The sequence below is a fragment of the Rhinolophus hipposideros genome, assembly GCF_964194185.1.
Source record: "Rhinolophus hipposideros genome assembly, chromosome: 1".
Classification (NCBI taxonomy): domain Eukaryota; kingdom Metazoa; phylum Chordata; class Mammalia; order Chiroptera; family Rhinolophidae; genus Rhinolophus; species Rhinolophus hipposideros.
The window spans coordinates 50,396,942-50,424,387 of NC_138047.1; the positions used below are offsets into that span (position 1 = coordinate 50,396,942).

The 27,446-nt window shown below is 36.9% G+C and overlaps 1 protein-coding gene across 1 annotated transcript in view; it reads right to left on the reverse strand.

Annotated features, from left to right (window-relative positions):
* LOC308499278 (UDP-glucuronosyltransferase 2A3-like) overlaps positions 1-26,668 on the reverse strand; it is a gene marked incomplete at both ends in the record, with an annotated part of 35,109 nt that extends 8,441 nt beyond the window's left edge. Inside the window, 3 exons of the mRNA XM_081052376.1 lie at positions 14,495-14,643; positions 18,045-18,784; positions 26,637-26,668. Of these exons, the coding sequence (XP_080908502.1) occupies positions 14,495-14,643; positions 18,045-18,784; positions 26,637-26,668 (921 nt within the window). The remainder of the gene's footprint in view (positions 1-14,494; positions 14,644-18,044; positions 18,785-26,636) is intronic.
* Between the last annotated feature and the right edge of the window lie 778 nt (positions 26,669-27,446).

A 27,446-nucleotide genomic window follows, 5' to 3' on the forward strand; every position in this document is an offset into this window, starting at 1 on the left:
CAGGACTTTTGATTTTGGGAAGGTTTTTGATGACTGATTCAATTTCGTTACTGGTGATCGGCCTGTTAAGATTTTCCAGTTCTTCATGATTCAGCCTTGGAAGGCTATATGTTTCTAAGAACTTGTCCATTTCTTCTAAGTTATTAAATTTGGTGGCATATAGTCCTTCATAGTATTCTTAGATAATCCTTTGTATTTCTGTGGTGTCCGTGATAACTTCCCCTTTTTCATTTCTGATTTTGTTAATTAGTGTCTTCTCTCTTTTTATCTTAGTGAGTCTAGCCAAGGGTTTGTCGATTTTGTTAATCTTTTCAAAGAACCAGCTTTTTGTCACATTAATTTTTTCTATTGTCTTTTTGTTCTCTATTTCATTTAGTTCTGCTCTGATTTTTGTTATTTCCTTTCTTCTGCTGACCTTGGGTTTCGCTTGTTCTTCTTTTTCTAGTTTTTTAAGGTGTAACATGAGGTTATTTATTTGGGATTTTTCTTGTTTCTTGAGATAGGCCTGTAATGATATAAATTTCCCTCTTAAAACTGCTTTCGCGGCATCCCAAAAATTTTGGTAGGATGTATTTTCATTGTCATTTGTTTCTATGTATCTTTTGAGCTCTCCTCTAATTTCTTCTTTGACCCAGTCGTTCTTTAAAAGTATGTTGTTTAATCTCCATGTATTTGTGTTTTTTCCTGCTTTCTTTTTGCAGTTGATATCCAATTTCAAAGCTTTGTGATCAGAGAATATGCTTGGTATGATTTCAATCTTCTTAAATTTGCTGAGGCTGATTTTGTGTCCCAATATATGGTCTATCCTTGAGAATGTTCCATGTACACTAGAAAAGAATGTATAGTCTGATGTTTTAGGATGAAGTGCTCTATATATGTCAATTATGTCCAATTCATCTAATGTGTCATTTAGGGTTGCGATTTCGTTATTTATCTTCTGTTTGGATGATCTATCCATAGCTGTCAATGATGTATTTAAGTCCCCTAGTATAATTGTGTTTTGGTCAATTTCTCCCTTTAGTTCTGTTAGTAGTTGCTTGGTATATTTCAGTGCTCCCTGATTGGGGGCATAAATATTGATGACTGTTATGTCTTCTTTTGTATAGTCCCCTTTACCATTATGAAATGTCCATCTTTGTCTCTTGTTATCTTTTTCACCCTGAAGTCTGTTTCATCGGAAATCATTATGGCTACACCTGATTTTTTCTGGGTACCATTTGCTTGAAGTGTCAATTTCCACCCTTTCACTTTGAGTCTATGCTTGTCCTTGTAGCTGAGATGTGTCTCTTGTAGGCAGCATATGGTTGGGTTTAGTTTTTTGATCCAATCTGCTACTCTGTGTCTCTTTATTGGTGAGTTCAGTCCATTTACATTTAGGGTGATTATTGATATGTGAGGATTTTCTGTCATTCTGTCTTTAGTTTTCTGGTAAGGCTGTGTCTCCATTGTTTCTTTGCCTTTTTGTTGTTGTCTGTTATTTCTTTGTGGTGGTATTCTATGATGTTTCCCTCTGTTTCTTCTTTTATTACAGTATATATTTCAGATTTGGATGTTTTTTGAGTGGTTACCCTTGAGTTTATGTAAAAGAAAGTTTGATATTTAGAGTATTCCAGTTTCTTCAGTACGCTTACTTTCTCTATTCCCATATTCCAGTTCAGGCCTTTACGCTCCCCCTTTTTATGTTTCGGTTGCCACAAGTTGTCCCTGTTGATGGTGGTCGAATAGCCTCCTTTAGTATTTCTTGTAGTGCAGGTCGTGTATTAGAAAATTCCCTCAGCTTCTGGATGTCTGGAAAGGTCTTTATTCCTCCTTCATATCTAAAGGAGATCTTTGCTGGATATATTATTCTTGGCTCATGATTTCTCTCTTTCAATAGTTTGAATATTTGGTTCCATTCCCTCCTAGCTTGTAGAGTTTCTGCTGAAAAATCTGATGATAATCTAATGGGCTTTCCTTTGTAATTTACCGTCTTCTTTTCCCTGGCTACCTTGAGGATTCTTTCTTTGTCATTGATTTTAGACAGCTTCAATACAATGTGCCTTGGTGAAGGCCTGTTGGGATTGAGGTAATTAGGTGTTCTATTTGCTTCTTGGATTCGAGGATCCAGTTCTGTCCACAAGTTTGGGAAGTTCTCATCCACGATTTGTTTGAATATAGTCTCTGTTCCCTTCCCTCTTTCTTCTCCTTCTGGTATGCCCATTATTCTTATATTGCTCTTTCTGATGGAGTCAGAAAGTTCTTGGAGAGTTCTTTCATTTCTTTTAAGTCTCAAGTCTCTTTCTTCTTCCCTCTGTGTAAATTCCAGGTTCCTATCTTCGATGTCACTGATTCTTTCCTCCGTCTGGTCAACTCTACTACCTAAGCTGGAGATTTTATTGTTAATTTCTTCTATTGAGTTCTTAATCTCCAGAAATTCTATTTGGTTCTTTTTCAAGATTTCAATCTCTTTTGTAAAATGCTCATGGTGTTCTTTGATTGTGTTTCTGAGTTTATTAAACTGCTTTTCTGTGTTTTCTTGCATCTCGTTCAGTTTTTTCAGAATTGCGATCTTGAATTCTCTGTCATTTAAATCACAAAGGGCCATATCTCTAAGTTCCTTTTCTGGAGACTTTTCACTTTCTTTCTGAGCTATCTTGTTGCCTTGGTTATTCATTGCAATCACTGATTTACTATTTCTCTTCCTAGACATACAGGAGTGTCTTCTGCAACAGGTTGATAGGTATGCGAAGAGCTTTTGGAGTTCCAAAGCTCTTTCTGCACCAGATTCAGAGCCCGTTTGTTGCAGCAGTTCTGTTTACTCCTGCAGGGATCCGCCCAGATAGGTGGGGCCAGGGGCGGGGTGAGTTGTGAGAGGTGGCCCAGAGCAATGGCGGCGACCACCACCACAGCCAGTCCTGCTTCCACAGCTCCCTCCCCTTTGCCGGAACTAGTTGAGCTGGGAATCTGTGTCTGCAGTCCACAGTTCTCAGAGCAGCAAATATTCTGTCCTTTGATCCGACACTGCTACTTTATCGCTTCTAGCACCGGGCAGGTGGGGGCGGGGCGAGCTCTGGGAGGGTACGGAGGGGGCGGCTAGTCTCCGTGCCTAAGGCTTCCATTCTTTGCTCGGCAGTGAGGGCTTAAACCACCGATTTCAGCCCTCTTCCCTCAGTCTTTGCTCCGAGGTCAGACCGAGCGTTGTGTTCAGCGGTTTTGTATGCTGCCCCCTCAGCCCTGTGGGCCGTAAGTGGAGCCCTAGCAGTCCGAGTCCTTCCCTCTCCCGCAGCTGCGGAAGATCCGGGAGCAGCGGGCTCCGAGCACTGAGCTAGGTAGTGTCCTGCGCCCGCGCGGCTCCGTCTCCGCACCTCTCCTCTCCCTCCTCCCCTGCTCGCGCGATTCACCCACCTGGAGGTGAATTCAGTAGTCGGCCTCTTCGTCTTGCCTGTCTGCTGTGCAAGGAGTCCTTTGTGGAGTTATTGTTGTCCGATTCGTTGTAAATTCCAGGGGAGCGTTACAGAGGCTCACCTCACGCCGCCATTTTTTTTTTTTATCGAAGTCTCTCTTTTCTTCCATCTGCATCATTTCCAGATTTCTATCTTCAATATCACTAATTCCTTTCTCCCTCTGATCAGCTCTATTTCCTAAGGTTGATATTTCATTCTTCATCTCTTTTATTGAGTTCTTCAGCTCTAGAATTTCTATTTGGTTCTTTTTTAAAATGTCAAATTCTTTGGTACTTTGTTTTTTGATTTTATTTCTGACCCATTAAAACGCCTATCTGAGTTTTCTTGTGTTGTTATTGAGGTTTTTTTCAGAACTGCAGTCTTGAATTCTCTGTCATTTAAGTCACACATTTCCATTTCTTTAACTTTATTTTCTTGAGATTTTTCATTTTCTTTTTGAGCTGCCTTGTTACCTTGTTGTTCATGGTATCTTATAGTTTATTTCTCCTCCTCTGCATTTATAGGAATGAGATCTGTAGCAGATTGATATGAGAGTTTTCTTTTGTTTCCCACTATGTGGTGGTGGAGCATTTTATTTTCTCTTACCCTGTTCTGGCTTCTTGTATGTACATTTTCTGAGGAGCTGGGAATCTCATCTCTGATCAGATCACGTCAATCTCCCGGCACCACCACCTTGGGAGAATGTGGGCAACATTGTTTTGAAACCTGAAATCCCAGTGCAGCCCCTGCCACCAGATGCAGAGCTGTACAGACTGAGCAGTCGTAGGTGCCCCCACTGGGATCAACAGTGAAAGGTGGGGTTGGGGTGTGCTAAGAGTGCCTGCTGGTGTGTGTGGCTTTGTTCTCATCAGAGTAATGGTGACACCATAGCTGTCTCACTTTGATATCTCTACCCTTGTCACTGCGATTAGCTGCGTTGTGTGTCCGCCACTGAGAAACTCTCCAGTTCTCAGAGCTGTAGATGTTCTGTTCTTTAACCCTACACTAACTGCTACATGTACTTCTGGGGCCTGCTTCTAGCTCTGGGAGGGTATAGGAAGGCAAACTCTGGTAGGGAGGGTGGAGGCGACCAGGCTCATGGCTGTTTTCTGATTGCCAGTGAGGGCCACTACATCACAGCTGTCACACTTCTGTATTTGGCCTCTTCCCCAAAGTCTCTGCTCCCATAGCTGGGTTCAGCGATATTATATGCTGACCACTAGGGCAGGAACATTGGGGACCAAAGAGAGTGCAACTGCAGACTGCATCCTCCTTTTACCCAGGACCTCCAATGAGCTCTGAGCTGTGTCCGTGGCAGTGAGCTCTGGGCTGCATCCACACACCTCTCTCTGTTCTTTTCCCTTCCCTCCTCCCATGTTCACCCTGATTTGACCACTTTCAGATGTCTCAATATACAGTTATCTCAGATGTGTTTCTGTTTTGGGCAGGGACTCCTTTGTTAAATTATGGCTGTTCAACTTGTTGTAACTTCAAGGGGAGAGATCAAAGTGGAACCCTCACACTGCCATGTGTCTAACATCACTAATCACTTTCATAAAATTAAACCTGGTGAGTCACACTGCCCATCAATCATGAAAAGTATTGTATTTTTATCATCTAATCCTTTGTATAATGGTTTGGTTCCATGGCAATTCACTAATCAATGATTACATATTAAAGACAGGTTTTAAACACATACCTCCTTCTAAAGAGGCTAAGTGACTCTAGGTGTCAAAAGATAAAAACAGTCTAACCATGCCTCTGGCAATCCCCTTGAATCTTCATGTTAGAAGTGTAAGTGAAATTTATTTTACACCACATAAAATACAGGATATATGCAAAAAAGCATTTGATAAGATGCAACATCTGTTTATGATTAAAACACTTAATAAAATGGTTATAGAAGCAAACTATCTCAACATAATAAAGGCCATGTATGATAAGCCCTCAGATAATATCATACTAAATGGTGAAAAACTGAAAGCTTTTCCTTTATGATCAGGAGCAAGACATGGATACCCCCATCAACCCTGTTATTCAACATAGTACTGGAAGTCTTAGCCAGAGCACTCAGGCAAGAGAGGGAAAGAAATGATATCGAAATTGGGAATGAAGAAGTCAAGTTGTTACTTTTTTGCAGATGACATGATTCTGTTTATGGGAAACCCTGAAAACTCCATGGAAAAACTATTAGAAACAATAAACAGATATAGTGAAGTTGCAGGATACAAAATTAATGAACAAAAATCCATTGTGTTCCTGCATACTAACAATGAAATTGCAGAAGAAGAAATGAAACAAACAAACAATTCCTTTTGCATTGCAAAACAAAACGAAAAACAACAACAACTAATAAAAATACCTAGGAATAGACTTTAAAAAAAAAAAAGATTTGACTGACCTATACACTGAAAACTACAAGACATTATCAAAAGATGAAGAACGCACAAAGAAATGGAAAGATATTCCGTGTTCATGGATTGGAAGAATCAACAATTTAAAAATGGCTATATTACCCAAAGCAATATACAGATTTAATGCAATCCCCATCAAAATCCCAATGGCATTTTTTTTCAAGAAAGAACAAAAAATCATCAGATCTGTATGGAATCACAAAAGACCCTGAATAGGCAAAGCAACCCTAAGAAAAAAGAGCAAGGCTAGAAGTCTCACACTCCCTGACTTAACAATAAGCAAAGCAGCATGATATTGTCAGAGAAACAGACGTGCAGGTCAATGGAACAGAATTGAGAATCCAGAAATAAACTCACATATATATGGACTGATCATTTTCAACAAAGGAGTCAAAAACATATTATGGAGTATTATTGCATTGTATAAGTATGCCACAGTTTCTTAATCCAGTCATCTACGGATGGCCATTTGGGTTGTTTCCATGTTTTGGCTATTGTGAATAACGGTGCAATAAACATAGGGTGCATATATATTTTTTTGAATTAGCATTTTATATTTCAGTGGATAGACACATAACAGTGTAATTGCTGGGTCATAAGGTTGTTCCATTTCCTGTTTTTTGAGATACAGCCATATTGAAGGTCAACTATAATTGAATATATATGTGTGTATATATATATATATATATATATATATATATATATATATAGTCACAAGATGTGGAGTACAGCATAGGCAATAGAGTCAATGGAATTGTAACAGCTATATAAGTGGGGATTATCACTTTGTGAGGGGTGTAAATGTCTAACTATTACATTTGTATACATCATGTATGGCCTTTATTATATTGAGATATTTCTATATCATTTTATTGGGTATTTTAATCTTAAATGGATGTTAATATATTGTCACATGCTTTTTCTGCATCTATTGGGTGAATCGTATGGTTTTTATATTTTATTTTGTTGATATGGTAGATTGTATGATTGATTTGTGTATGGTGAGTTATTTTTGCATCCCTTAAATGAATCCCAATGATCATAATGTATTTTAATGTGTTGTTGAATTGTATTTGCTAGTATTTTGATTAAGACTTTTGTATTTATGTTCAGTAAAGAGATTGGCCTATAATTTTTTTTTTTTTTTTCCTTTTCCTGTGATTTCTTGACCTGGTATTGGTGTCAGGGTAATGTTGGCCTCAAAATCAGTTAGGAAGTATTCCCTCCCCTTCCATTTTTTGTTAGAGGTTAAGAAGAATTGATATTAAATCTAAATATTTAGTAAAATTCACCAGTGAAATTGATTGGTCCTGGACTTTTTTTTTGGGGGGGAGTATTTGATTATTGTTTCCCTACTAGTATGAGTCTATTTAGGTGTGTCAGTTTATCATGAGTCAGTCTAACAAGGTATATGCTTCAAAAAATTAGTCCATTTTCTAGGTTACCTAATTTTGTGGCATATAGTCTGTCATAGTATTGTATAACCCTTTGTATTTCTGTGGTTTCATAGTGACTTCTCCTCTTTCATTTCTGAATTTAGTTATTTGAATCTTCTCTTTTTTTCCCCCCTTAGAGAGTCGAGCTAAGTTTGTCAATTTTATTTTTCTTTTCAAAGAATAAGCTCTTCTTTTCTTTACTTTTTTTCTATTACTTTTTTGTTTTCTATGTCATTTATTTCCACTCTGATTATTATTATTTTCATCCTCCTACTGACTTTGGATTTCATTTGTTCTTCTTTTTTTTTTTTATCATACTTTAAGGTATAATGTCAATTTTTTTATTTGATCCTTTTCTTCTTTCTGGAGGTAGACCTGTATTGGCATAAGCTTTTCTCTTAGTACTGCTGCTACATCCCCAAAACTTTGGTATATTGTATTTCATTTCTGTTATTTCTATGTATCTTTTGATTTTTTTTTCAATGTCTTCTTTGACCTAGTAGTTGTTAAGTAGCATGTTGTTTAATTTTCACATATTTGTGGGTTTTCCAGCTTTCTTTTTGAAGTTGATTTCCAGTTTCATACCATTGTGGTAAAAAATATGCTTGGTATCATTTCAGTCTTCTTTAGTTCATTGACACTAGTTTTCTGTTTCAACATATGGTCTATGGTTGAGAGTTTTTCAGGTACACTTGAAAAGGATGTGTATCTGTCATTTGGGGATATAAGTTCTATTAGTTAAGTCCATTTGATCTAATATTTCATTTAAGACTAATATTTTCTTATTGAATTTCTGTCTTGATGATCTATTCATTGCTTTAACTGGCATATTCAAATCCCCTACTATAATAGTATTTTTGTTGGTTTCTCCTTCTAGGTCTTATAGTAATTGCTTTATTATATTTAGATACTCTCAAGTTTGGTACATATATATGGATAAGTGTTATGTCTTTTGGGTGATTAGCCCCCTTTATCATTATAAAATGTTCACCTTTGTTTCTTGTTAATTTTTTGTTTTGAAATCTATTTTGTGTGGTATAACTATAGCTACATTTGATTTTCTCTGGATGCCACTTGCTTGGAATATCATATTCCACCCCTTTACTTTGAGCCTATGTTTGTCTTTGGAGCTGAGATAGGTCTCTTAAAGGCAACATATGGTTGGATCTTGTTTTTTAATTCATCTCACTATGCTTGCCTTTTGATTGGTGAGTTCCATTTACAATTATGTTGATTATTGATATGTTAGCACCTACTACAGCCGTTTTAGTTTTGTTTTCTTTTTAATTTCTTTGTGAGCCATGGCTAATGGGAACACTTTACTACCAGAGAGCTGTGGGAGAAGTCTTTCTGTCTCCTGGTGAAGAATTTTCAAGAGGCTTGACTTACACCAGAAGATAGAGAATTCATATGTTTGAAATAAATGAAATTTGAGTTTGGCAGACATTTGTTGTGAAGAATAATTTACTATTAGATCAGCTCTTTTAGAAAACACAAGTTTGAAGTTCTTGTTTGAATTAATCTACTAAGTGTATCTATGTGTGTATGTGTATGTGTTTCATTTTAGAAACATATACTGCTAGGAATTGTTAAAAAATAGTATTTTAGTTCCTTGTATCATAAAATTAGTAAACAATGTCATATAAATCTATGTTTAATTCAACTCTGTCAACTCATAAATTATTGAGACATAAATATACACCTGTAGTGTCATATTTTAAACTAAGTACTGAATTTATATGCATTGCAGTTGTAAACCATTTAGACCTTTATAGCTTTTAAAAGTATTTAATAATTTTATTCCCATCCCTTACCCTCTTCTGCTTTGTCAACCATGAACTTGTTCCGTATATTTATGGATCTGTTCTGCTTAGCAAGAGGTACAGGGCAGACTGAGGACACATGATACTTATTTGAGGTTTGTGAACCTTTGAGAAACTTTAGGAAAGTCAACATTATTAACCAAATAAGGCCATCTGTAAGGAAAAGCCACTGGAAGCAGCTTGGGTAGGTTAACGTGTTGGGTGGCAGTGGAATACTTTGGGAATCACCAGCGTGTGGTAATGATATTAACCAGGTTGATGGAAACTCAGACATGGAAGCCAACTGCTTCTGTACTCTGAGTGGGGGAATGGTTCAACAAAGTAACAATGGCTTCTGCCACCACTTCTACCTGGGAGAAAGCTGCCTCTCCAGCTCTTGCCCTGAAGCAAGACAATTCATTTCCTCCCCATGTGTTTCTGGTACTTTTAAAGCTATTGCCTCAGTGCTGGAGCTCAGAGCAACAGAGCAAGTCCACCAATGAGTAAGTCCATATGTGGGCCCTATAAGAGGAGCTCCTAGGACTCCAGCCACTCTCTGTCTCACCCAGCCACAATCTCTGCCGGTTTTCACAGGCAGAAGTTGTGAAGACATCTCTTCCTGTCACTGGACCCTAGGCTTGGGATCCTGGTGTGGGACTGGGACCCTTGCTCCTCAAGGAGGATCTGTAGCTAAGATATCACTTCAGATTCTCAACTGCCACACGTGGGTGTTCGACTAGCTTGGTTCACATCTCTGCCCCTACTACTCAATGTGGCTTCTTCTGTATGTCCTTACTGGTAGGACTTCTGTTTAGCTAGAGCTAAGGTAATTCTCAATGACAGTTGTCGTGTAGTTTGGTTGCGATTTTGATGTGGTCATGAAGAGGAGGCAAGCACAGCAGTTATGTACTTAGCTATCTTGACCAGAGCTCTGCATAGGTCTTTTAAAATCAGAATTTCTGTTTTCTTCAGATAAATACTGAGAAGTAGAATTGCAGGATCATATGACAGCTCTATTTTAATTTGTCGAGGACTCTCCATACTGTTTTCTGTGGTGGCTGCACTAATTTACAATCCCTTCCACAGTATATGAAAGTTCCTGTTTCTCCACAGCACATCAGCACTTATTATTTGTTGATTTGATGATAGACATCCCGACAGGTGTGAGGTGATAGCTCATTGTTATTTAATTTGCATTTTCTTGGTAATTGGGAATGTGAAGCATTTTTTCGTATGTATTATTGACCATGTGTATGTTGCCTTTGGATAAATGTCTATTCAGGTCCTCTACCCATTTTTCAATTGGATTGTTTTAGTTAGTTTGTTTGTTCGTGTGTGTGTTTTGGTGTTGTTTGAGTTCCTTATATTTTGGATATTAACCCTGTATTGGATAAATCATTTGCACATATCTTCTTTCATTCAATAGGTTGTCTTTTTGTTGATGGTTTCTTTCACTGTGCAAAAGTATCTATTGTTTTCTAGCTGTTCTGTTTCTCCATTGTTTTGTTTTGTTTCTCTTGCATTTCTCTCTGTTATTTGATTTGATGGTTTACTATTTTACCTTCTGTTTCATATTTTCATTATGAGTTGTATCTCAGCTATGGAGTTTTCTTTTGTGGATTATTATGTTTGTTTAAAATGTCTCAGATATTTAAATAATACATTTCCCTTGCACTTATCTTCACTCACTTCTACATGTTTAGTCCTTTTCCTCCCCCCTTTTCATATTTTTGTTTGTCATAGATTATCACCTTTAATGTTGTGTGTTCATTACCACATTACAGTATAGTTATTTTTAATGCTTTTACCCCTTTGACCTTTATGTTATAATTGTTTTATATTTTATTCTCAAGTAAAGTTGCACTGTATTGCTTCTGTCTGTGTTGCTTCTCATTTTACTCAGTTTTGTCTGCTTTTGTCTTTTTGTTTCTGGTAGAATGACTACTTTCTATATATCTTTCACTGGGGGCTTAGGGTGGTAAATTCTCTTAACTTTTATTTATCTGGGAAAGCCTTTATTTCTCCTTCATCTCTAAAGGATAACTTTAATGGATATACTATTTTTGACTCATGGATCCTCTCTTTCAGTATTTTGAATGTTTTCTTTCTTTGAATATACCCTCTCCAGGCTTGAAAGTTTTCTGTTAAAAAATTTGATGATAATCCATTTGGGTTTCTTTTGTACATGAATCTTTTCCCCCCTGGTTGCCTGGAGAATACATGTTTTTGTCTTTACTTTTTGACAGTTTAAATATGATGTTTCTTGGTGAAGTACTTTTTGGGTCGAGATAGGTAGGTGTTCAGTTAGTGTCGTGTGTACAAATGTCTAACTCTTCCCATATGTTTGGGAGATTTTCATCAATTATTTCCTTGAGTAGACTCTCTGTTCCTTTCTCCCTCTCTTCCTCTGGAATATGCATTATTCTCATGTTGCTCTTTCTAAGAGAGTCAGATTGTTCTTACAAAGTTCTTTCATTTTTTAAAGAACTCTTGATTTTCTCTCTACTTACTCCTATGTCATTTCTGGGTTTCTATCTTCGAGGTCTCTAATTCTCTCTTCCATGTGCTCTGCTGTTTTTCTAATACTCTATAATGCATTCCTCGTCTCATTTATTGAGTTCTTCAGCTCCACAATTTTGGTTGGGTCCTTTTTTATAGCTTCAGTTTCTTTGGTGAAGTACTCCTTTTGTTCATTAATTTGATTCCTGAGTTCACTGAACTGCCTTTCTGAGATTTGTTATAGCTCATTTAATTTTTTCATAACAGCTATTTGAATTCTCTGTCATAGAAGTCATAGTCTTCCATGTTTTTGAGTTTGGTCTTTGGAGATTTCAATTTCTTTTTGTGCTACCTTTTTACCTTGGCTAGTCATGGTACTTGATGTATTGTGTCTCTGCCTGCACATTTGAAAAAGTGAGTTCTTTTTTTTTTAATTTATTGGGGTGACAATTGTTAGCAAAATTACATCGATTTCAGGTGTACAATTCTGTATTACATCATCTTTAAATCCCATTGTGTGTTCCCCACCCAGAGTCAGTTCTCTTTCCATCACCATATATTTGATCCCCCTTATCCTCATCTCCCACCCCCCACCCCCGTACCCTCTGGTAACCACTCTTATCTTTTTCAGAACTGTTTTGCTCTTAACAATTCAGCAGGTGGACAAGGAGAAGTCTTTCTTTTGTTTTCTAAGAGATGGTGCTATAGCCCGAGTTTTGTTTCTTGCTTATACTTAGGATCTCAGTGGGGTGGTCTCACCTCTGTCATGGAATATGCCAGCATTTCCTGGGGTGATGGTGTCCCTTTTGTGTCTGGGTCACCTCAATCATAGAGCACCACTCCTGTGGTGGGATATTGCTGGCCTTGAGGCTTCATGCCTGTGAGATCCACATGTTGTCCCTTGTAACCAGTGGCCACCAGAGACCCTATATTATCAAGACGTGTCTCTGCTGCCTCCACTGGTTTCCACCTCTACCCGGTTCTGGTATAATGGTGAGAGCATGGGAAGGCAGGTTCATAATTTTCCAATTTGCTCGTTGTTAGTAATGGCCGTCATAAGACCAGGTTTTGCCTTTCTTCCCATAAAGGCTGTGGTTGGCTATGCTTGTCTGCCAGCAAAATTGCTGCAAGTTGGACACATATCTCCCCCACCATCAACAGGTCTGCATTAATGGTAGCTGCCTTTTGAGGCAGGTATGTTGCTTTTGCCTCTATGGCCCTCTGGGTTGCAGTGTGAGAGCTATAACCTGGCTGGTCCACAAGTACAGGTTGCGGCATGCTCTGAACTGCGTCTACAGCCACCATCTCTGTTCTTCCTCCTATTCCACCTACCCGGCTTGTTCCAATGCTGCCACTTTCAGATGTACTGATGCATGCAACTCTGAGATGTATTTGTGTGTTTAGCAGAGGATTGTTTGCTAAATTATAGTTGTCCAATTTGTTGTAAGTATAAGGGAAGCTATAAAGGGCCTTTTATACTCTGCCATGATGCTGATGGCAGTCTCACTCATTGCTTTTTGATCTGTGTATCAGGTGACTGGAATAATTTTTACATAGCAACCATAGCCAAGATTAATATTGTTACAGCGCGAACTTCTTATCAGTAGGAAAGTGGAATTTAGAAAGATAAAGTTTGCTTCTTTTTATCATTTTATTTGAGATGATTTTGTGAAATTATGTGGCTCATTACTGTGTGTGTGTGTGTGTGTGTGTGTGTGTGTGTGTGTGTGTGTAAAAATGGGAATGGTAGGATAAACCATAGTTTGGCATGGGAGTTAATCTAGAGAGCCACAGAAATTGTCACCGCTTTTTAAAATTTCTCTAGTTAAACATTGGTTCATTATACCAAGACTTAATAGAGTTGGATTGTAGCTATTGCTCAATTGCTAAGAAAATGCATTTTAATAATCCTGAAATGAAATGTCATTCAACAGTATGCATCTTACCATACAAGAAATCAGGATTTAGCCCTGAACACCATTTACCCTGCAAACTTCTCAAAGGGATTTTGTTAATTTTCTCATAACATGAGCAAATGAGAGTTTTCTCCTCAATCCCTATTGATAGTGAGTTAAATATAGTATCCTTATAATGATTATGCATTACCCTCTTGTTTCTCAATACTGTTTCCTTCCAACATCTCTGGCACTTAACATTTTTCTTTGAAGGCTCAGGGATATAATATATACATCTTTTTAAATTCCAAAATAAATCATTAGTTTAGTGAAGAATCAATGTTTAGGTCTCTCATTTTCATGAACTCTTTGCTGATGACCCCCAATCTTTCCTTTGCTGTATGCTGAGATGAAACCTTGTATTACCCAAATGGCTTCTAGAAAATTCTACCTGAAAATCCTACTAGCTCCTTTAAGTGAATAGTTACCAAATAGAATGCATTTTATTAATCTAAAACCAATTTTACCTCCACATGTTTCCTATTTCAGTAGAAGCCATCACTATCAAATAAGCCTACAAAGGGAAATACAGGAGTCTTTCTTATTTTCTTCTCCTGCCTTACCTTTTCCTCCTCTCACCCACTAAATTGTGTGGAGCTTACCCCAAAGTGTCTCATGTTTATCTCTCTACCATCATGATAGATGCTCCTGTTAATAACTCCATCATGTGTGTGAGGAAGACTATAGCAGTCTTAGAGATCTTCATGGCTCTAGTTTTCTGTCACTCCTATCAATGGTATTTTGAGATGCACTTTAATCGTGCCATTTTCAGCCTAATTTCTCAACAGGATTCCTGAAAGACATAGGTCTATTATTCACAAGAGCCCCTCTGATATGGAAAATGGAAATGGAGTGGCCTATCAGAGATGTTCAGTATTATGTGTCTGTATTAAGAAAATAATCTTTAAAGAAAATTCAAGTACCATATCATAAGGTACATAAAGTCCTTCAATGTAATGTTCCTACCTTAGGTAAAGGTTTTGCAGGTTTGCAGTGCAGTCCTCCAACAAATTCAAAATTAGGTAGGTATGGACGAGGAAATTCAAAATCCCAATATGTTCTAATTAGCCAAATTTCAGCTTTCCCCAGAGTCTCACATAATGTAGTGCGTCTTCCTGGAGAAAAGCAAAAAACACTTGGGTGAAAAAAAAAAAAAAAAAGCCTGTAAGTTCAATGGGAAGATCTTACCGCTAATTTAATGATAAGCTATCAAGGGAAAAAGAAGTTTAGCTGTTCTAAATAGTATGGCAACTAGATATGAAATGAAAAGGGGCATTAATACAACTAAAAAGAAAAAGAGTAAAAGTAGAAAAATGAAGGGAGAGAGAGAGAGAGAGAGAGAGAGAGAGAGAGAGAGAGAGAGAGAAAAACATAGTTATATGCATTTATTTTTACAACATAAAATAAAACATCCATTTAAGCACATCTTCAAACTACAAATGAATTTATTACTAATTTTTCTCTCCAATGGAATGACAAATGATAGATTGGCCCTGCAATATCTGCACCATAACACACCTCTCAATGGTTTCTAGTCTTTCACTCAGGAATATGTCTGTGACCCCCAACATGTTGTAATCTCAAGATTACTCATATTGTTATAGGATCTATCAATATCAGTCCACCTTATCCTTCTGAGTAATCTCTTGTCACTTAAATTCATGGGCCACTATTTTATTAGTAAGAACTCCCTGATTAATTCATATTCATGATGACCCTCTTTTTAGGAATGAGTACACGAGTACATACTACAATTATCACACACTTTACTAGTATCTTAAATGGTGTGTTTTGAAAAGGATACATTTAAAGTTAATCTTAGAAATTTTATGCAGAAGAATGACTAATTACAAATAACCAAGTTGGTCTTTTCTATTTACAAAAATATATATGTTTTGTAACAGAGAAAGGGAAAAAACTGAGATGAGAATCCTTTTCACGTTAGGATTCTAATCAAAGTTGTCGGTGATATACACCCAGGGGAGGAAAGCCTCATTTTAGAGTCATTACTTTTTAATGCTTGAAATTATCTCCAAAGTCATACAGTCCAAAGTCAACAAATGCTGTTGTTTGATAATAAAGAAACTTTGGTCCAGGACACTTTGTTTGAAATTTCTAGAGATAAGATTAGGCCTCCACCTCTTAGCTTCGAATTAATGTGTTTTTGTGTTCTAGATGCCTGCTTTCTTGGGATTCAAATCATGCCTTGATTCCAAACCTCTAGATGATATTTTTATTATTCATTCCCATATTTCTCTGAATCATTTTTCTCTTTAGGTAATTTACTTTATATGACGTTAGGTTTCATTTTAGAAAGAAAGCTTAAAGCAATTAGGTAAATCCTGTATTTAAAGCCATGGTTTACAATAATGAGTATTAGGAGATATAAACATGGAGAATGTAAGTGAATTTAAGTATATAATAGTGTGTAAATAATTTCATAATTTGAAATGTTCCACATGAGGAAGTACAGACATAAAACAGTGAGATAAAATTGACAAATTCCCCTTTTCCTTTAGTTGTATTATTTATATAAAATTAAGTCATAATGAGAATGGATAATACTAAAAAAATATATAATTGGGCCGGTTGGGTGGCTCAGGCGGTTAGAGCTCCATGCTCCTAACTCCGAACGCTGCCGGTTCGCCACAAGGGATGGTGGGCTGTGCCCCCTGCAACTAAGGTTGAACACGGCACCTTGAGCTGAGCTGCCTCCCAGATGGCTCAGTTGGTTGGAGTGCGTACTCTCAACCACAAGGTTGCCAGTTTGACTCCCGCAAGGGATGGTGGGCTGCGATCCCTGCAACCAGTAACAGCACCTGGACTTGGAGCTAAGCTGTGCCCTCCACAACTGAGACTGAAAGGACAACAACTTGAAGCTGAACAAAACCCTCCACAACTAAGATTGAAAGGACAACAACTTGACTTGGAAAAAAGTCCTGGAAGTACACACTGTTCCCCAATAAAGTCCTGTTCCCCTTTGCCAATAAAATCTAAAAATAATAGTAATAATAATAATAATAATAATATATAATTAATTGCTTATTAAATTTTAACTACCAAATAGGTGTTATTATCAAATGGCTCTATTATATTAAGGTATCCAGTGAGTCAAGTGGGATTGTTTTTAATTTTGAAGACTTCTTAAGGGTTGCATGAATGCATGGCAAGTACATGTTTTGCTTAATAGAAGATGCTCTTTTTTTCCTCTTTGTTCTTTGATAATGCTTCTGTCTTCTTGTTCTCAACTGGAGTCTTTTCAGGTCTTTATTTATAATCCTATTGTACCAAAATGTGGCAGTGACCTATTATAGTTCTCAGTTACCTCCAAGAGTAGCCTGAAGCCAAGATCTTTGTACCTTTTACCTAAATCTATAAAGCTTAGCATGTAGTCTGCACCCAGGCATTGCATAAAGAATATTAACTCAATTAACTAATTAATTAGTTAAAAATTGTAGAAAATCAATGCATTTAAGTTCAAATCATGTCTAAATCAAACGAATTTTGAAGTAGGTTTCTTTGAACATTAGTTCTGTGAAAAATTAGATATTTAGTGAAGTAAATTATGTAATATATTTAGTGTTAGATATGATCTTTTGTTTGTTAGTTCATATCTGTACTTCTCAAAGGTAGTTAAATTGGAAGCCTGTCTGAATTGACTGACTCAGATCACAGCCACGAATACGAAATTGCAAAACAAAGCATTTTTATGCAGAGAAGGCAAAGAATTAAAAAATAAGCAGAATCAGTGTATATCGGTGAAGTAAAAGCAAAAAATCAACTCTCTGTTACTGTTGAAGACACATCTTTTTCAGATTTTTAATTCCTTTCAGCTTTTGTGTAGCACTCCCCCAAGAAGTATAAAGCATCCTAGTAATATTTCTATGACCAGCCATGGTGTAACAGTCCAAATAGGGTTTTCTGAAGTTTATGAGAGGGATAAGAATGGGGGGCATCCCATTCCATTAAAAAATGGTATAAGATTGAGTATAATCATCACTAATTACCAAAAACTGTTAAAGCAAATTCAGAAGGATTAAATATAATCTTTACTAATAATGATCATAGTTCAGTGTGTTATTGATATCAGGCAAGTAGGTTATCTTACTCTTAGAAGAAACATTATTCTCTCTTTACCAAAACTAGCTATGAATCCTCTAATATGGAAACTCAGTGTATTAAACTTATATGTAACATCCAGATATGACATAGAATCCAACTTCCAGAGGATTAACATCTTCTTTGTGTTCTATATTGTTTTGGAATGAACCTAACAGTTATCAAGCTATCTTATGAGAAATAGTTTAATGACTGTAAAGAAAGAGTAACCATCTCAAGATATTTCTTTTTCCCATTTACACTTAGTTTTTGATAACCGGTACATTCCTGTCACATATAGAGTTTAAATGGAAGACAGATATTTTAAAATGTACTCCTTTCATTTACATAGATTTTACTTATATCTTCTCAAATTTATTTTGATGACAAGCTACAAATGCAAAGTAGAATCTCTTACCTAAAGCCTCAGTATAAAGCTGGTCCCAAAAATGAATGTCACAATACCTGTCCCAGAAGTAAAAGAAAATTGAAAATATTGTATTCTTTACTCTTTCCAGAAAGGTCATTCGGTCTGTTAAGCCCACCATTTGAACAGGTACATAGGAAAGTGGGGCTGGAAGTTTCCCACAGTGTTTCTCCTTTATGCCTGCAAAAGAGGCTCTTAATGTGAACACAAAAGGGACTGCAAGCAATTCAGCCACCAGCTCTCCACAGGGCATCACGGGGTCTATAATCATTACATCATACTTGGTTTCCCGGAGCTTCTTCATGAGTGTCTGATTGTAGACTGTACTCTCACACATGGATTTTAAAATCTGAGTTATTTCAAAAAAGAATTCGTTCATTTTTATCATGGATTGCCAGAGTGGTAAGACATTAAGAACTAGGTTCATAAATTTATCATTTACAATCTCAACTAGTTCTTTGCCGTACGGTGAATGAAATACCTCAAAGTTCAGTCGGGAAGGCTTCTTGTAGTCAATGAGCTGAGTATGTTCAGGAGTCAACACTGTCACCTCATGTCCTCTCTCTGTGAGTTCCTCCAGAATAATCTTTAGATTGAGCCAGTGGCTCATGTCACAGGGCCACACCAGAACCTTCCCACAGAATCCACAGTCAGTGCTGCAGAGCTGCAGCAGCAGAATCACCAAAGCCCACTTGTCAGACATAGTGTCAGCAGCTCCCTCACATGCTGCTCTGCAGGAGTTTCATGTGTTTCTGCTGGGCACAGAGGTGAACAACAATTAAGACACATAGTGAGTTAAAAATTAACTTTTAAAGGGAAACGTTTATTCATTGTGTGAAAGCTTAATATTTATCGAAGGACTAAAAAAGAAATGCAAATATATCTGAGAAAAATTCTTCCAGCTTTAGAACTTAAAAATGAAATAAATGACCTAGAAATACATTGATTCTCTAGATTGGCAACAAGGGCAACAAATAGTAAGAACTCCCTAAAGTTCATACATACACACCAACTCCCATTCCACTCTGTGTTCAAAGGTGCCAGGAGATTAGGTGAACACATGCTGCACATTGTTTTCCCTGTGTGGAGTTAGCAAAATAATTTGCTTAAGTTAACATGGCTGCCTATGGGGAAAATTTTGTTAACAGTCATCTGAATATAGGATGTTCAGAATTCCAAAGGAAAACAATTAATTTTCTATGGAATTATTGGGATCAGTTTTGTTAAAGCAGATAACATGAGGCAAGATAAAGCCTTGATAGGATCTAGGCAGAATGTGGCAAAAGGACAGATTTCACAATCAATAGAGGAATGAGAGAAATTCATGGGACATTTGGAAAACACTTCAGTGGGCATGGATCACAGAGAAAGATCTGGGTAATAGTTTATAGAGAAAGTTAGATGGACCTAGGGGACATATGTAGTCTTGATAGATATACTATGGGTTTTAAATTGTAGGCAAAATTTATTTAATCAAATTTGATAGATATACTATGGGTTGGATTTTAAATTACAGGCAAAACTTAATCAACTTTTAAAGAAGGGCAGTCACAAGATCAAATATTTTCTTTAGCAAACAATTCTGGAGGCTAAATATAGATTGGCATACAAAGCAAGAGTTTAAAAGAAGAAAATGATTACAAATGTGTATTAGTAACTTTTTAAAATTAGTTTCAGGTGTACAAAACAATGTAATAGTTAGACATTTATCATTTGTATCCCTTACAGATTGATAACCCCCCCATCTACTACCCCTCTGACATCACACACAGCCATTACATTTCCACTGTCTCTATTCCTAATGCTGTACTTCACTTCTTGTAAATATATATATATATATGTACATATACATATATATATATATATATATACATATACATACACACACACACACACACACACACATATAATTATAGTTGATATTCATTTTTGTTCAGCTTCAGTTTCAGGTGTACAGTGCAGTGATCAGGAATCTACATCATCCCTGAGGTGGTCTCCCTAATGAGACAAGTGTCCATCGGATACCCTACAAAATCTTTACAACATTATTGATTACATTCCCCAAACTGATTTTCGTATCCCAGTGGCAATCTTGTGATTACTGATTGTTCTTTCTAATCCCCTCACCTTCCCCCGTATCCCCACCTCCCCTGCCATCTAGCAACCCTCAGTTTTTTCCTCTATGTCTCTGAGACTGTTTCTGATTAGTTCATTCATTTATTCTTTTCTTTAGATTCCATATATAAGTGAGATCGTATGGTATTTTTCTTTCTCTGTCTGGCATAATGTTCTCTAGGTCCATCCATATTGTTGCAAATGGTAAGATTTCATTCTTCTTTATGGCTGCATAATATTCCATTGTATAAATGTACCACAGTTTCTTAATCCAGTCATCTACCGATGGGCATTTTGGTTTTTTCCATGTCTTGGCTATTGTGCATAGTGCTGCAATAAACATAAGGATGCATACACTTTTTAGAATTAGAGTTTTGGATTTCTCCAGATAGATACCTAGGAGTGGAATTGCTGGGTCATAAATTAGTTCCATTTTCAGTGTTTTGAGATACCCCCATACTGTTTTCCATAGTAGCTGCACCAATTTGCAATCCCACCAGCAGTGCACAAGAGTTTCCTTTTCTCCACATCCTCGCCAGCCCTTGTTGTTTGATTTATTGATGATAGCCTTTTTGACTGGGGTGAGGTGGTATCTCATTGTGGTTTTTATTTGCATTTCTCTAATGATTAGTGAGGTTGAGCATTTTTCATATGTCTGTTTGCCATCTGTATGTCTTCTTTAGAAAAATATCTCTTCATATCCTCTGCTCATTTTTAAATTAGGTTGTTTGTTTTTTTGGAGTTGAGTTGAGTGAGTTTTTTATAAATTTTGGATATTAACCCTTTATCAGATATGTCATTGGCACATGTCTTCTCCCATTCAGTAGGATCCTTTTTTGTTTTATTGATGGTTTCCTTTGCTGTGAAAAAACTTTAGTTTGATGTAATCCCACGTGTTTATTTCTTTTAACTTCCCTTGCCGTGGGGATATATCAATAAAAATCTTACACCAGGTAATGTCTGTAAACTTTCTTCCTATGTTTTTTTCTAGGAGTTTTATGGTTTGAGATCTTTATTTAAGTCTATAATCCATTTTGAATTTATTCTTGTATATGGTGTAAGGAGATGGTCCAGCTTCATTTTTTTGCATGTGTCTATCCAGGTTTCCCAGCACCATTTATTGAATAGACTGTCTTTACCTCACCATAAATTCTTACTTCCATTGTTGTAGATTAAATGACCATATAGGCATGGATTTATTTCTGGACTCTCTATTCTGTTCCATTGTTCTATGTGTCTGTTTTTATGCCAGTACCATGCTGTTTTGATTACTGTAGACTTGTATATAATTTGATGGCAGGTATTGTTATATCTCCCACTTCTTATTTTTCAAGATTGCCGAGGCTATCTGGAGTCTTTTATGGTTCCATAAAAATTTTAAGATTATATGTTCTATTTCTGTGAAAAATGTCTTGGTAGTTTGATAGGAATTGCGTGGAATCTGTATATTGCCTTAGGCTGTATGGACATTTTAACTATATTAATTCTTCCTATCCATGAGCATGGTATGTGTTTTCATCTATTTTTATCTTCTTTAATTTCTCTCTTCAGTGTCTTTAATTTTCTGAGTACAGATCTTTTACTTCTTTGGTTAAAATTATTCCTAGGTATTTTATAGTCATTGAAGCAATTGTAAATGGGATTGTTTTCTTAATGTCTCCTGATATTTTATTGTTGGTGTATACAAATGCAACTGATTTCTGAATATTAATTTTGTATCCTGCTACTTTACTAAATTCATTTATCTGTTCTAATAGTTTTTTGGTGGAGTCTTTAGGGTTCTCTATATATCATATCATCTGCATATAATGACAATTTTACTTCCTCCTTACCAATTTGGATGCCTTGTATTTCTTTTTCTTGTCGGATTGCTATGGCTAGAACTTCCAGCACTATGTTGAAATAGAAGTGCAGAAAGTGGGCAACCTTTCCTTGTTCCTGATCTTAAGGGGAACGTTTTTAGTTTTCCCCATTGAGTATGATGTTAGCTGTGGGTTTATCATATATGGCCTTTATTATGTAGAGATATGACCCCTCTATTCCCACTTTCTTAAGAGTTTCTATCATAAATCGCTGCTGAATTTTGTCAAATGCTTTTTCTGCATCTATTGATATGATCACATTATTTTATTTTTCATTTTGTTAACGTGGTGTATCACATTAATCGATTTGCAAATGTTGAACCACCCTTGCATACCAGGAATGAATCTCAGTTGATCATGGTATATGATCTTTTTAATGTATTGCTGAATTCTGTTTGCTAATATTTTGTTGAGGATTTTTGCATCTATGTTCATTAGGGATATTGGCCTATAGTTTTCTTTTTTTTGTAATGTCTTTGTCTGATTTGGGAATCAGGGTGATAGTGGCTTCATAAAAAGTGCCTTTGGGAGCCTTCCCTCCTTATGGATTTCTTGGAATAGCTTGAGGAGAATAGGTGAATGTTTTGAATGTTTTGTAATGTTTTTTGAATGTTTAGTAAAATTCACCTGTAAAGCCATGTGATCCAGGGCTTTTGTTTGTTGGGAACTTGTTGCTTACTGATTCAATTTCCCTGGTGGTAATCAGTCTATTTAGGTTTTCCGTTTCTTCTTGAGCTAGCTTTGGAAGGTTGTATGCTTCTAGAAAATTGTCCATTTCTTCCAGATTGTCTAATTTGTTGGCATATACTTGCTCATAGTAATTTCTTAGAATTTTTTTGTATTTCTGTAGTGTCTGTTGTCACTTCTCCTATTTCATTTCTGATATTTTTAATTTGGGTCCTCTCTCTCTTTTTTTTTTCTTTCTTTCTTTTTTTTTTTTTTTTTTTTGATGAGTCCGGTTGTTTGTCAATTTTGTTTATCTTCTCTAAAAACCAGCTTTTGGATTCATTGACCTTTTTCATTGTTTCTTTGGTCCCTATTTCATTTATTTCCGCTCTGATTTTTATTATCTCCTTCCTTGTACTTCCTTTGGGCTTATTTTACTGTTCTTTTTCCAGATCCCTTAAGTGTGAAGATAGACTGTTGATTAGTGATTTTTCTTGTTTCTTTAGGTAGGCCTGCATTGCTATGAATTTCCCTCTTAGGACTGCTTTCGCTGCATCCCAGAGATTTTGGGTCATCATGTTTCCATTTTCATTTGTCTCGAGATATCTTTTGATTTCTTCCTTGATCTCATTGTTGACCCATTCATTATTTAGTAACCTGTTATTCAGCCTCCACGTATTTGTGTGTCTTCCAGTTGTTTTCCTGTAGTTTATTTTAATTTCATAGCACTGTGGTCAGAGAAGACAACTGGTATGATTTCAGTTTTCTTAAATTTATCAAGACTTGTTTTATGGCCTAACATGTGATCTATCTTGGAAAATGTTTCATGTGCGCTTGTGAAGAATGTGTATTCTGCAGCTTTGGGGTGAAATGCTCTGAAAATATTGATTAAATCCAACTGTTCCAATGTGTCATTTAAGGCCATTGTTTCCATATTGATTTTCTGTCTTGAAGACCTTTCCCTTGTTGTCAGAGTTGTGTTGAAGTCCTCTAGTATGATAGTGTTACTGTTGATCTCTGGCTTTATGTCAGTCAATATGTTTTATATATTTAGGTGCTCCTAAGTTGGGTGCATAGATGTTTGCTAGGGTTATGTCCTCTTATCAGATCAATCCTTTTATTATTATGTAGTGTCCATCTTTGTCTTTTAATATAGTCTTCATTTTAAAGTCTATTTTTTCAAATATAAGTATTGTAACTCCAGCTTTTTTCTCATTTACATTTGCATGAAATATCTTACTCCAACCCTTCACTTTCAGCCTGTGTGTGTCTTTTGATCTGGGGTGAATCTCTTGTATATAGCATATGCAAGGGCTTTGCTTTCTTATCCACTCAGCCACCCTATGTTTTTTGATTGGAGCATTTAATCCATTTACATTTAAAGTGATTATTGTTAGGTACATAGTTATTGCCATTTTTTATTTGTAGTTAGACTGTTTTTATCTTTCTTCTGTTTACAGAAGCCCTTTTAATATTTCCTGCACTGCTGGCTTGGTGGTAATAAATTCCTTTAGCTTTTTCTTTTCTGGGAAGCCATTTATCTCTCCTTCAATTTTAAATGATAGCCTTGCTGTATAAAGCAATCTAGGTTGTAGGCCTTTGTTTTTCATACCTCCTGACACTCTCTCCTGGCCTGCAAATTTTCTGTAGAAAAGTCATTTGATAGTCTTATAGGAGTTTCCTTGTACGTAACCCTCTATCTTTCTCTTGCTGCTTTTAGGATTCTCTCTTTGTGTTTAACCTTTGCCATTTTAACTATAACGCATCTTGGTATGGACCTGTTTGGGTTTATCCTGGTTGGAACTCTCTGCACTTCCTAGGCTTGTATGTCGGTTTCCTTCACCAGGTTAGGGAAGTTTTCGGTCATTATTCCTTCAAATGTGTTCTCGATTTCTTGCTCCCTCTCTTCACCTTCTGGTATTCCTATGATGTGCATGTCGTTGCCCTTGATGTTATCCCAGAGGTCTCTTAAACCATTTTCATTGTTTTTTATTCTCTTTTTTTGTTGTTGTTCCTTTTGAATGATCTCTGCTCACTTGTCTTCTAAGTTGCTGATTCAAATTTCTGCCTCATCTAACCTGCTGGTAATTCCTTTAAGTGAGTTCTTTATTTCAGTTATTGTGTTCTTTAGTTCTAACTGGTCATTCATTATGATTTCTCTATCCTTTTTTATGTTGTCACTAAGCTTCTTAAACATTCTTATCATCTGTGTTCTGAACTCAGTCTCTGATAGTTTGGTTACCTCTATTGCATTCTGTTCCAATTTTGGAAGTTTCTTCTGTGCTTTTATTTGGGACATGTTTCTTTGTTTCCCCATTCTGGCTGACTCTCTGTGTTTGCTTCGGTGTATTAGGCAGATCCCCTAGGGTTCTTGGTCTTTGCTGGGTGATCTTATGTAGTATGTGTCCTTTATATTTCACTTCCACCACTTCCCTATTCTCTTGTGCGTGTGCTCCAAAGGTGACACTTGTGTTGTGTATATTGTCCTGCTAAAGTTGAGCTTTAGTTTCTTTTGGCTTGTCATTAGGTGGGATTGACTCTTACGCTGACTAGTTGTGAGACTTGGCTCTGCCCATAGTGGATGATCTGCTGTGTGAGGGTTGTCCGCTCAATTGAGGCTTGGCCCCTGTGGGTTCTTGTGCCTGTAGAGAATTCCCTCTGGGTGTGTCTCTTGTAGGTCATACCCAGTAATACTCTGGTTTGGTAATGTGTTAGCCTCTGGGTGTGTTGAATCTTGTGCCTCTTGGGCTGGGCCCTGGTGTAGGGCAATTTTAGAACAAAGCAAATCACCAAGCACAACAACAACAACAACAAAGAAAAAAACAAACACATTCACATGTGGAAACAACCGATAACCTACACTCAACATAGGCAAAAATATCCAAAATACAAAAACAAAACAAACAAAACATAAAAAGCAGCGCCAGTCTTGGCTTAAGCCCACCAAGTAATCTCCGGGTTGTCTTCTGCTGTACCAAAGAGTCCTCTGCATCTTGTGCCGGCAGAGCCGGCCACCTGATGCCCAGAGTGACCCTGGTGTGTCTCTGCAGTTGTAATTGCCCTGCCCTAGGCAGGCCAGAAAAGGTGGGGGCTGGGGATGGAGGAATCTTCTCTCTCCCAGCCCAGCAGTGTCACACTCTTCCCAGTGTCTTCCCTGTGTCATAGCAGCTGCAAACGGGGTCCTCCCAGATCCTGAGTCCTACTACCCCTCTGTAATCTGACATTACTCCTAAAGTCAGGGGCCAGCTTGTGTCTCTGGAAGGGCAGGTTAAGATTGGGAGAGTGGGGGGAGGGGCCTAGGTATGGTGTTTACTTCATTTGTCCAACCTAGGGCCTAGCTGGAGGTCTTAGCTAAGGTTATTGCTTCAAACACTGGATATGCTGTTCTCTCCACAGTAGAGATCCACTGTGGGACACAGGGAAAGAGCCCACCTCCTGGCTCTTGTGGTCTCTCTTCTGTCCTGGGTCTCCCTGCATCTCCGCAATCATGAATGCGGACTGAGTCTCCACTCCGCTCCCTTCCCTCTTCCCCTGCTTACCCAGTTTGCCCACCTTCAAGTAATCCTTGTACAAGTCTCTTGGCTATTGTGTGTGGTGAGCAGAGTCCTTTCATGGGTTATAGATGTTCAATTTGTGGTAAATTCCAGAGGAGAACTCAAGAAGACCACTTCACTCCTGCCATTCCTATGACGTAACTCCTGTATTAGTAACTTAAACATGGAATCATAATAATCTGAAACATGGACTGAAAATAGTAAATGTGAGGAATACAGTTGAAACTTATGCATAAACACTCAATAAGCAGTTTGTACCTCCTACTATACCCAGGTTTTATTCAGGAGAGCTGTAACTCATGATGAGTACTCATCTTGCACAAACTTTTATATTACAGATGACCTTTTGGGGAAGAGAACAATTTTTTCCATCTTGTATCACTTACATGAGATGACTTTGTGAAGGACTATGGTTCATTGTGTGGTATGAGTCTGTGCACTTATGTGTGTTTTTACATGTGAAAAGTGGGAATAGAAGAGTAAATATGATATAGAAATGTCTTAATCAATATGTCTAATAAATATTGATTCATTATCTCCTATAATAGTATCTTTCGATGTAAGTTCGATTGTAGTTACAACTTGACTGGTGGAACAAAGGATCTTAAATGAAATTTTAGACATCAATACACATTTATGATAAAAACAGAAATCAAGAGCTCTCCTGGGAACACTATGTACCTTGGAACCTTCCTAAAGAGATTTTGCTCATATGCCTACAACCGAAGTAAAAGATGGTCTCTCTTCTCAGTCCCTATGGATTGCTAAGGACATTATTACCATATTTATCTGGTACTATCTTTTCCTTCTCGATACTGTTTCCTTCCAAAATTCCTAACACTTGATAGTCCTTTAAAGACTTGGAATGTGTAATATAATTTTCTTTATTACTTAAAAAAATCAACCAACTTGTTGGTAAAGAAGTAACCCAGTATTTGGGTCTCTCATTTCCATACTCTCCTTTATGCTGTTTATCCTTAATCTATTTTTTTGCTTTTGCTAGAATTAAGACCTTGTGTTATCCAAATGACTTGTATTTTTTAAGTAGCTATTTTATTTTTTTATTAATTTTTATTAAAGTTTATTGGGGTACAATGGTTAGTAAAATTACATAGGTTTCAAGTGCAATTGAAAGTGCACTTGAAATTCAAGTGCAATTACAATTTTGTAATACATTATCTATGTATCATATTGTA